This window comes from Ylistrum balloti, unplaced genomic scaffold (assembly GCF_031769215.1).
Source record: "Ylistrum balloti isolate Yb309-2 unplaced genomic scaffold, AGI_CSIRO_Ybal_v1 Utg370104, whole genome shotgun sequence".
Classification (NCBI taxonomy): Eukaryota; Metazoa; Mollusca; class Bivalvia; order Pectinida; family Pectinidae; genus Ylistrum; species Ylistrum balloti.
Window position 1 is genome coordinate 490587 of NW_026782129.1, and position 12936 is coordinate 503522.

At 37.9% G+C, this 12936-nt stretch overlaps 1 protein-coding gene across 1 annotated transcript; it reads left to right on the top strand.

Annotated features, from left to right (window-relative positions):
* The first annotated feature begins 2864 nt into the window (after positions 1–2864).
* Positions 2865–11967, top strand: LOC132550120 (uncharacterized). Its single transcript, XM_060214137.1, has 6 exons — positions 2865–3002; positions 4750–4879; positions 5054–7789; positions 10193–11017; positions 11146–11275; positions 11775–11967. The coding sequence occupies exons 1-6, from the start codon at positions 2865–2867 to the stop codon at positions 11965–11967; spliced, it is 4152 nt and encodes a 1383-aa protein (XP_060070120.1).
* Positions 11968–12936: the final 969 nt, after the last annotated feature.

Sequence of the window (12936 nt, forward strand, 5' to 3'; positions counted from 1 at the left end):
TTTGTGGATAAGATCTCCGTGTGAACTTCCTCTGTCCATTATAATACTTTTTGATATTCAGTCATTAAACAATACGGAACTTACCACGCGTGTATACCTTTATTTATGTATCATCCATACTTTACCATCTGTCCTATTTCATGTATTTTGAACAGTAGACCGGAGCGCCATACTGCGTCAAATGTCTTATAATTGTCAAAACATTTGAACCATTCTCTATATTGTACTAACACTTTCTGGTAAGTTAGAAGATGATAGATTTCAAAGTAATTTTGACTGTACTATCACCGACATTATTTTACTTGAATATTCGTTTCAAATATCTCAGATAATACTTATTAGGGCCGCCGTTTGTGTTCCATGACCTTTATGCAAAAGATCAATTTTTCTCACTTTCTATTATCAAAGTGAATAAACTCGAAATATGTTCAAACATTTTATTACTACCATTGTACGTTGAATGTTTGTAAACGATACCATCGTGTCCACCAGCAAACCTTGTAAAGTCGTAGACACACGTATGAATTTTGTTACTATAGTTTATTATAGATACATTGATATTCCATCACTAAAAAAGACACGAGCATGTATCCCTAAATATGCAGTCTACACATGTACCCCAGCAGTGGGGATAATGCACTCGCCAGCAGTTATACAAACGTATTTAGCGGGAGGATGGAAGCGTGATTTGAATCATTAGTTTAGGCGTTTATAGATTGTCTAGGGGACTCAATATTACCAATCACCATTTTTTTTTCTGAAATTGGCTGTGCAACAGCTCGTCGGTCATGCATCCGTTTGTAAGATATTAACTTTGCTAAATTATCTCTTTTGCCCGTGAGCAAGTGAACACTCATGTGTTAAAGAGAAAACTGACATCAATCAACACATCTCGCAAGTCTATATCCACTTTATTTCGTTTCCATACCATTTACAAAACAAATCCGGAATGATGGAATGAATGTCCAATTATCCAAAAATCGCTCTGTTCATCCGCATAAGTCATCTGATTGTCCCATAATCTCGTTACAGATGTCTTATTCATATTACTTAAAGTAATTAATCAACTTTTACAGTCTTTACAGAAACTTGTGTATAATCTCCACATTAATTATTTAAATTGTGTTACATACTTCTCATTTTGTAATGGTTATATAAATAGTGAAAACATATATATATATAATATCTTGGGGGACAGGTCTAGTTGTTTCTCATGAATGTTCCTCGTTAGATTTCGGATATTTGCCTTTCACCAAAGAACCCAGACACAATTGACGCATTTGATATAACTTCAGCCAGGGCAACACCAGGTCATGGTGACGACCACCACATGTCTTCAGTGTAGATAGAAACACCTCTGGTGTAAAACCCTGACTATGTCAAGTACTAGTCAATACAAGTAGCCCTCAAGAGTAGATAACCTACAAAGAATTTCTCCATAAACGGGAGAGACTGGAATGGAGAAAAGTTACCATGGTACCAATACACTCCTATACGTTATTGGAGTATAATTTAATGCTGACGGTATATCTGAGCATTCATTGACCTTATCATACAACTATATACAGATATTGGGGGTGTTAGCTGTAGCATGAATATGCATTTGGTTAAGTTGTAAACATACTGCGACGTAAGACAGGCCATTCTTTAAACAAACAATTAAGTAAATTGTTTGTAAAGATCTGACGAACTTAATTTAATAATATACATTGGGAGTGAATCGTGTTCGTTTAGAGACAATGAAATTCTCCTCTACATTTCCGATCTTGATACATCCAAGACCGTGTGTCAACAAAGAGCGAGGATTTGTTGACTTAGATTGCTAATTATTTACCTTGTCTTGTCCTCCAGTGACTACACCTGATCACCCAGTTATGAATGTTTGTTATCACTGACTTGGACAACTTACCGTATAAATTACTTAAAAATCTCTGCCATGGATATAGGCAAGTTACGTTACTATGCATAGCATATATGAACTTGAAAAGTCAAATCAGAAAACAGTTGGAATTTTGTTTACAAATAAATGTGTCAACATGTCCAGGTATCCTTCCGATTGAACATCAGCTAATTAGTATAAAAATTCTATTATAATCTATTTATAGTATAAACATTCTATTATAATCTATTTATAGTATAAACATTCTATTATAATCTATTTATAGTATAAACATTCTATTATAATCCAAACTGATCATTTCTTTGTGATTTTAATGTTCCTGTATTAAAAACTCTCGTGAAATAGAGTTCCCTTTGATTTACGCGAGCTTCGGAAGATTGCTACCATGCAATATTCATTTTTTTTATCTCCATTTCTGAAGAGTTCTTTACCCTTCTGCGCCAATCGATCGAGATCGCATGTACGTTTCCTAACAATGTAAGCCAACATATTGCATGTTTTATTTTGTCTTTCTAAACGGAATGGTTTTTAATTTCAATGTGCATGTAGAGAACGACAATTAAAAAACGTACCGCTGAAATTTTAAAAATCATCGCTATTTTTATGGTTTTAATGTTATTTTAATGATATAAAAAAAAATCTTGAAATAAGCGACTCTATTCCTTCCACTGGACAAGCTTATTGAAATTTATTTTCGCATGGAGCATTTGTTTTGGTTGAAGCAACCAGGCCTACGTCAAACAGTGAGGTAAACATAATTTGAACACTTTTAAGAATCAGGATGAAAGGCGAGACAGTTTTGTCTTCCTGAATCAAGCCAAACTAAAGGATATAATTTATGACACTAACCATTTCTTGTCTGTATCCTGATGTTACTGTGACCAAGTGACAAGGTATACAGACTTGTGTATACGGTGTCGTTGGTCACATATCCTTCGACATTTAAATGTTTTATATATTTGACATGCCTAAGTCTGTTTATTTAGGGTTGGGGATAAATGGGGCCCCATCGAACAAGAAACCAGAATTCAGCTGTTACGCATGCGTGGACTTAAAGGAGGGCGAAAAATGTGAACAGACATCTGTTTGTCAAACTGGCCACGTAAGTATTAATCCCACTTTAAGATTCACAAATAATTCATGAAAAAGCAAGATATAGAATCCAGGATATGATTGTCGCAAAAATGCTTTCAGAGAAAGCACCAAAGGACAGCAATTGTAATTGAGCATTGGTATGAAACGTAAAATATATAATTTCTGCAATATAATGAAGGGAACTCAACTAAATTACTATCAGTAGAAACAACAGTGTTTGATTGTGTTCTTTCTTATTTGTCAGAGTGTCTCTCTCATGTATAAACTTGTATTCAATATCACAGGAACAGTGTATGACTCAGTATGTGTATGGAGACCGTGGAGAGATTACCATTTTTAAAGGATGCTCTCACGCCACAGTAAGTACAACTGTTACCAGATTACTCCACAACGAGAGGTTTCTGGTGTTTGTAATTTCTAATGTCACGAAAAGTAATTAAAGCCATTTTTAATCAATCAAAATCAGAGTCATGCTGTTCCCAACATAATTAACAAAATACACGAATTAAAATTGTAAAGAAAGTGTTCAACGGGTTAGTATCAAATTTGCCCCAGAAGCATGCTAGTATCAAATTGGGCCCGGTAACGGAACAGTATCAAAAATACTAAATTTGCCCACTAACGTGACAGTATTAAATTCGACCCATGAACGGAATAGTATTAGACTTGGCCGACTAGCGAGATAGTATTGATTTGGCCCAGTAACGAAATAGTATTAATTTGGCCCAGTAACGAAATAGTATTAATTTGGCCCAGTAACGAAATAGTATTAATTTGGCCCAGTAACGGAATAGTATTAGTCTTGGCCGACTAGCGAGATAGTATTAATTTGGCCCAGTAACGAAATAGTATTAATTTGGCCCAGTAATGGAATAGTATTAGATTTGGCCGACTAGCGAGATAGTATTAATTCGGTCCAGTAACGGAAGAGTGTTAAATTTGGGCCCAGTAGTAACGCGATAGTATTCAATTTGACCCAAATTCAAAGGTGATGTTGAGGAAGAGGATTGTTCACATCATGGTCGAGTACAAAATTTCACAATTATTACGCATAAGTCAAACAATTTATTCGTATACACATTCAAAATATTTCAGTATTTACTACTGTCGTAATCTTTTCGATAAATACTTTCAAAATAACATCAATTTTCGAACTTTTCAAACGCCAGCATCCTCAGCCTGGTGCTTGCCATTTTACCCGATAAACACAGTAGTTGATAAAAAGATATTCTTTGTTTCAGGATGCATTACATTTAAAAACTGGGGTGGAAAGTTTGACATTTTTTCCGTTGGGCATTGAAAATAAAAAAAATATTGAAGTTTAGTTGTCATTCATAAACAGTGAATTTTCTATTGTTATATATACATGCTTTGTTATTCCGCCGGATAATATAGTTTCACACTGAAGACGTAGGACTTCAAATACCATAACATAAAGTATACAATACATGGAACGCTATAATTACATTCAGATTGACCATTATCAATACATTACAGTTAAGTGAGAGTTGTAGTTCCTTATGCCCGCAATACACTTGTGGAAGGATTGAATTTTTAATTGATATGTCCATTGTGATCAGAATAGTCAAAAATGAGAGGAGATATCGAAACTTGTTTTTTTCACTCAATTCTTTTTCATAATTTGAAAATATCCCAAAAGAAAGTAGAGAAAAGAAAAAAGTAGATAAGAAAGATAAGGAACCATACTTTTTACAATCTTAAGTTTGTAATCTTAATCTTTGACTTTTAAACAGAGTTGTATGAACAAGGAGGAGAACAATGCAGAAGAATGTTACTGGGCCAGTATGGGTGCTTTTGAGGGCAAATGTACATTCTGCTGTGATGAGAGTTGGTGTAACAACGAGATTTACACAGCAAAATCAGGTGTGTGTTAAGCGTCGCGCATTCAATGTGGTTATATATTTTTTGTTAGACAGACAGAGACAGACTGACTGACTGACAGACAGACAGACAGACAGAGGATGGGATAGGGAAGACAGAGAGACAGAGACAAAGGGTCATCTATTTCATAGGAAACAACTTTTTTTCTCGTTTCAGGAGTTGCTCCAGAAAGTGAACGAAATGATATAGTTCCACCCCGTCGAGCCGCGTTAGACAGGCATGGTATACCGTTTGCATACGGAGGAAGTCTTTTTAATAGTAGAGCAAAGCCCCCCACGAAACCGGCCTCAAATACACATGGCCACCAACTAGCTGCTACAAAGCCAGTGTCTGCAGGAGCTGGTCCCGCCGGACCAAAACCTCATGGTCCTAAACCTGGTAGTGCTAAACCATCTACAAATCCAGTGTCTGCAGGAGCTGGTCCCGCCGGACCAAAACCTCATGGTCCCAAACCTGGTAGTGCTAAACCATCTACAAATCCAGTGTCTGCAGGAGCTGGTCCCGCCGGACCAAAACCTCATGGTCCCAAACCTGGTAGTGCTAAACCATCTACAAATCCAGTGTCTGCAGGAGCTGGTCCCGCCGGACCAAAACCTCATGGTCCCAAACCTGGTAGTGCTAAACCATCTACAAATCCAGTGTCTGCAGGAGCTGGTCCCGCCGGACCAAAACCTCATGGTCCCAAACCTGGTAGTGCTAAACCATCTACAAATCCAGTGTCTGCAGGAGCTGGTCCCGCCGGACCAAAACCTCATGGTCCCAAGCCTGGTAGCGCTAAACCTTCTACAAAACCAGCCTTTAATTCCACCGTACAAGGTCATACTAACCAAAACCCACCAACTAATTCTGGAAGCGGTCCGATAGGCCCAGGAGCTACAACATCCAAACCAACGCCTGTATCATCAACTAAACCACCCGTGACGCCATCTACCGCGCCGTCTAAAACCTCGAAACCTAATCCAACCAATTCTCCATCTACTCAATCTCCAATCACTCAAAGTCCGGCATCGTATGGAGGCCAATCTGGAGGAAACTCTGGAGGAAACTCTGGAGGAAATTCTGGAGGAAATTCCGGTGGCAACTCCGGGGAACAAAGCGGAAAATGTCATCAACACAATGGCAATAATTGTTGTACAAATCACAGAATTGACATAGATGTGCATATACACATCGATGGCGGGAAACTTTCGTCGATTATGAACGGTAACAGTAATCAAAACAATCAACATGGGAACACGAGCCATCATCACCACCACAACGGTAATCATAATAACAACAATCACTCAAATACACACATGAATAGTAACACCACCAGCAGTCACAGTAGCACCACCAGCTCTAGTAGCAACACAAACACCAGTAACAGCAGTTCCAGTAGCAACACAAACACCAGTAACAGTAGTTCCAGTAGCAGTAGTAATACAAACACAAATAGTAACAACAACACAAGTAGTAGTAGCAACACTAATGTCAGTAGTAATAATACTACAAGTTCCAGTAGCAATGGTAATAGCAACACAGGATCCGGTAGTACAACCAACACAAGCTCGAGTAGCAGCACAAGTTCCAGCAACAATAGCAGCACCAGTTCCAGTAGCAGTGGTAATAGCAACACAGGTTCCGGTGGTACAACCCAAACAAGCTCCAGTAGCAGCGCAAGTTCCAGCAACAATAGCAGCACCAGTTCCAGTAGCAATGGTAATAGCAACACAGGATCCGGTAGTACAACCAACACAAGCTCGAGTAGCAGCACAAGTTCCAGCAACAATAGCAGCACCAGTTCCAGTAGCAGTGGTAATAGCAACACAGGTTCCGGTAGTACAACCAACACAAGCTCGAGTAGCAGCACAAGTTCCAGCAACAATAGCAGCACCAGTTCCAGTAGCAATGGTAATAGCAACACAGGATCCGGTAGTACAACCAACACAAGCTCGAGTAGCAGCACAAGTCAGAGTAGTTCCAATACCAACACTCAGAATAGCGCCAATACCAACACTCAGAATAGCTCCAATACCAATTCTCAGAGTAGCTCCAATACCAACACTCAGAATAGCTCCAATACCAACACTCAGAATAGCTCCAGTAGCACAAGTCAGAATACCGCGAATACCAACTCTCAGAGTAGCTCCAATACCAACACTCAGAATAGCTCCAATACCAACACTCAGAATAGCGCCAATACCAACACTCAGAGTAGCTCCAATACCAACATTCAGAATAGCTCCAATACCAACACTCAGAATAGCTCCAATACCAATTCTCAGAGTAGCTCCAGTAGCACAAGTCATAATAGCGCCACTACCAACACTCAGAGTAGCGCCAAAAACAACACGCAGAATAGTGCCAATACCAGTAGTCAGAGTAGCTCCAGTAGCACAAGTCAGAATAGCGCCAATAACAACACTCAGAATAGCTCCAATACCAATTCTCAGAGTAGCTCCAATACCAACACTCAGAATAGCTCCAATACCAACACTCAGAATAGCTCCAGTAGTACAAGTCAGAATACCGCGAATACCAACTCTCAGAGTAGCTCCAATACCAACACTCAGAATAGCTCCAATACCAACACTCAGAATAGCGCCAATACCAACACTCAGAGTAGCTCCAATACCAACATTCAGAATAGCTCCAATACCAACACTCAGAATAGCTCCAATACCAATTCTCAGAGTAGCTCCAGTAGCACAAGTCATAATAGTGCCACTACCAACACTCAGAGTAGCGCCAAAAACAACACGCAGAATAGTGCCAATACCAGTAGTCAGAGTAGCTCCAGTAGCACAAATCAGAATAGCGCCAATAACAACACGCAGAATAGTGTGAACTCTTATTCCAGCGGGAGTCCTGCCAGCCAAAAGCCACCTACCAGTAGCAGTCAGGGAACCTCAAGTAAGTGGATTCCAAAGGAATTCCACAAGTGATGGTATTTGGCTTGGTGTATACCGCTTGCTGTGAACCTTGTACCGTGCTGCTTGCCGTGGTATAAATACGATTTAATGCTTCGATTTACCACTTATATCTGTAATCATGTATGATCCAGCCTTAGTATCCATACAATCTGTCTGCCTCCCATCCTGTGTCCTATTGTCAGTGTTGTCTGCTTGGATGGTTCAATTACGTATATTGGCATTTATAAAGCCTGCATTTATACCTTGACACCACTGCTTTGTGTTAACATCCCGTATAACATAATTTAATTAGATCTAAAATATAAATAGAAGCTTTTATGCTTATTATTTTTTTTTCTAATTTTTTATCCTTAACTTTAAAGCACACTATACAGGTAGGTTTGTTTCCCTTGATATCAATTGCTCGTCCTAAAAATAATAAATCATTTCTTCAATATTGGCAACCTATCTGTCAAATCTACATTCACTGGGTTTATTTTTTTAAATATTATTTTCATTTTATTTAATTTCATTTTTTTGCGATTTTACCAAATGTTTTATACAAAAGGGAATCCGACAATTTTTCGCAGAAGTCACGAAAGAGGTGATTGTTTTTTTGTTTTTTGTTTTTTTTTTTTTTTTTTTTTTTGTTTTTGTTTTTGTTTTCGATTTTATTTATCAAGATAATTCTACTGATCTTTATTCCGTCTTCGACGACAGCGTGAATAACTCCCTCGAAAATAACAATCTAGTATATCAGCTAGTTATTATTGTAATATTTCTCTGGTAAAATCATCCTGTTAAGGAAAGCTGCGGTGGTGACAATATATCTCTCCATGTTGTTTTACGCTTGCCATTATCACACTTTGATTTTCAGTGGACACCGCTCTTCTCTTCATACCACTCTCAATCTTAATAGGATATTTCGTTTGCCTAAACATTTCATACCATATCTTAATTGATCCAATTGCGTTTTAACAACGGGCGCATGTACTGACAGTTATTAAAGTTTTATTCCGTTTACAGCAAGTCTTAGACCGACCAAGAAACAATTGTATGATCTGGTTTCATAAGAAATTCGTGTTGAATGTATCATTTATACAATCTTTCATACAAGTGTATAAGAATTTCGATATGTATCGTTCTGGTGTACCCTGTGTTTGGAGTACAACACAGAGGCAAGCTAAATGAGACAAGACTTAAACCAATTCGAACTGTAAGATGGAAGGTTGGGTTATGGTCTACAATAAACTTATATAGTTGATGTTGTCATCATCCAAAGTATTATTATTACAGATAAAAAAAAATAACTGCTGAAATTATCACGTACACAAGAAAGATTCGAAAATAAAATGTAAATGAATTCTGGTGCTAATGAATCTCCATATCTTTATTATGACATTTCTTGCAATCGTTTTTTATTTTGCTCAGCCGCCTCCGAGGTTTCAAAATTTAAGCCTTTAGCGTCTTTCAAAAGTCTTACAAGGACTAAACAGCTGCACGATAGCAAAATCCATTATTCGGCACTACTGTATCTAATTCTAAATTTGTATTGAAATGTCCTATTCACTTGTGTGTGTCTTTTGTACCATCCTGTATAAATTGTATTATACCTTGAATTAACACAAAACAATAATCTAACAAGTGTATCAAAACGCAGGAGAGACATAAATTTAGAAAGCTAAACAATGTCATCCAAGTCCATTAGAGTATTAAGAGATTGATATGTGTTGCTTAACAATTGATGTGGTTTTGGGTCTGTTTGTCTCTTGTTTGGCTGGAACTATTTAGGTGTGTATACCACTACATCATACAAGACTTTCACTGCAGCTTACACTCATCTTTTCTAATGAGAAACATTACAAACATGATTTCTTGATTGTATATAATCGACAATAAATAAATGCATGCTATATTAATCATTATAAGAAAGGCGCTTCTTATACTGTCTGCTTGTATACTAATGCATGCTGTATATAGTGTTTATTATTCCTGGAATGAGAAGAAGTGATATTTTTGTGACCAGCATCTTTCTTATATGTATATATAACAACAAATTACTATCAAATGAAGGTCACAGTATTTACGTTGTCTTGTGAACGTGAAGGTGTAGATGCGACACCAGCTGCTTCAGTGGCTTTAAAGAAGCAAACATCTTGAAAGGGAAACATTTCCAAAATATTATCATACGATCGTATATGGGGGAATATCATAAATGCGGTATTATTTTCACTGAATTAGTTCCAAAGAAATTTAACAAGTGCTTAGAATAAATGTTACCCGTATGGTTTTAATACGTTTGCATGAGATGAACTACACTCTGATTACTAACATGGTGAACGAGAAAATAAATCCCGATTTATTTTTGAGATTTATAGCTTCTCTTGTTAATACTATTTGACAGGTAAAATGTCCACCACACCTGGTCCAAGTACCACCCCAACACCTGTCGCTCAAACAGGTAAAACTACAGCTGGGATCGCCCAGCAAACTATTATAGCCACTGGAGCGTCGAGCACACCATCAGTCACGACAAAACAGCCCCAAACGTCAACACCAACAACAAAGCTACCATCCATGACAAAGTCATCAACTGCAGCAGCGGCGACGAAGAAGGCGACGACAGGTCTTCTAAAGACTTTGGGAACGACTGTCAAGTCAAAGGTCACAACAAAAGCCCCAGTTACAACACCATCATCTGCAACTGCAACTCCTGGCACAACCAAAGCTCAAACACGTGCACAAACGTCAACAACTGCACCACCCACCACAGCAGCTCCAAAAACAACTAAAGTACCAACAACTGTTGTACCAACCACGACTGCAGTTCCAAAAACAACCAAATTGCCAACAACTGTTGTACCAACCACGACTGCAGTTCCAAAAACAACCAAAGTACCAACAACTGTTGTACCAACCACGACCGCAGTTCCAAAAACAACTAAAGTACCAACAACTGTTGTGCCAACCACGACTGCAGTTCCAAAAACAACCAAAGTACCAACAACTGTAGTGCCAACCACGACTGCTGCACCAATTACAACCAAAGTACCAACCACCACTGCAGCACCAACTACAACCAAAGTGCCAACCACCACTGCAGCACCAACTACAACCAAAGTACCAACAACTAAAACACCCACAACTCCTACACCAATCTCGACAGCTTCTACGTCAGGTCCGACGTCAACGGTCCTTAATACTACAGCAGGACCTACCCAAAACACAGGTTTATATATAGTTTCTTCTCTTGTAGTTTCGTTTTATCTTGTTGTGCTTTGACTCCAAAGAAAGCGTCATGTATCTCGCAACACGTATTATAATATAAGATATTAACTGAATGATTTACGATTTCAGCATTCCAGTGTTACACATGTCAGGACAGTCACTGCACTAGTCAGAAGCTTAAAACATGTCCATCTAACTCCAACTACTGTCTGACAACTATTGACCAGGATCCAACCGGAAACCGAATCTTCACGAAGGGGTGAGTCAAACTGAAGGCGAAAATTAGAGCACGTTATGATGCCTCCAAAAAGGGGTCACAAATTGTAACTCATACAGAAAATGAACAAAAAAGAAGATACTGACATTTCTACAGAATCTTAATTCAAACCCAAATTTGAAATTAGGGCAAAATATGATAAAAGAAAGAATTCGATGGAGAAAGTACAAGGAGATTAAGACCAGTTGATCTAAAAGAGTATGAGTTTCCTGCTTCGCCGATAAGTACATGGCATGTAAATCTTGGTCAATCCAAGCTAAGTCACGCATCAAACATGTCTAACTTTATCCCAGTAAGATCATTATGATCATGCTGAGGAGTACTCGATTACTCGTCTCATTCAATGATCACTGTTCATGGGTTAAGAACAACAGCGAGAGCAGTCTGTTAACATCATCACCGTTTACTGTAGATAAAACATAGACCGATTTTTATCATGTATCGATGTGACTGAGGGTAAGTGCTCGTGGTTCTGTTACAGATGTGTTACAGAGGCCGTCTGCATTGACAAGTGGTGGCACAAGACATCTCCAAAACCTGACTGCCTTCTGAACATGGACGATAGCCCTTCGGGACTCCCCGGAATGGCAATGACGTGCAGCTTCTGCTGTATCAACAGCGAGTGTAACGAATTTGCCCTTCGGGATTTCTCAAGCTTTTACACTCAGCCATAACTTTACCAATTTACTTTTCCAGGTTGTTTTTGTCTTACTGAAAATTCCTTTACGTTCATTTCCAATAAATAATCAGAAAAAAGACTCATCATGGAAGGAAATATACCACTGATCTGTAAGCATATATGTATTTTGTGTTCTTGTGCTTTGGTTAAATTTTAACCACATGTTCCACAAATAATTTGTTTCACTAATTTTTCTAAGATATCTGATAAAAGTTGTTAACATCCCTGATGCAATTTCCAATAGCCAATAAGTGACGATCCTAAGGAAACATTATATATTAAAGACGCTCAAGTGAGAAAATTAGTTTCATTAATAAGTTCTTTGACAATGTTGTTAAGCTAAATGATGAACATTCATTGTCTACAAATATAAAATTGTGGTTTAGGATGGATAAGAAAGGTTGAAGTGGCAAGCCACTTTTGTCTTTCTGCTTAATTTTGAAAATTAAATGTGCCTGAACTTTACTCGCAGAGTTAGAACAGAGTAATCCTTCCGCATATTTTGTTACTTTGATAAACAAATTTCCATCTTTAAAATGTTGTCGTATATCAAATCTTTGTTGTAATTCGCCGAATGTTTCCAATGAATATATTACAGACGTTATTCCAGCAGTGACAGCATCAGTCTTGCTTCCAAGACTGCGATACTACGATATTTTATTGTAACTAATAAAAGATAAGTAAATAATCTCGAATGATATATATGTACATCGTGTAACATAAGATCAACTTTACTCTGAAGTCACCTCATAATTACAGCGTATGTGAAGGCACTGCTACATATCGTCTGCAATGTTTCATACCATGTGCAATCCAAGGTGGGGTCAACACAAATGGAAATTTAACATTAGCATCGGCCCCAACTTGGAATTTCAAAATATAATAACCATAAACAGATATGGGTATCAAAAACTTAAATACGGAAAAGTTAGTCTCGTAATTGATTTCTTATAAAATGGGAGCT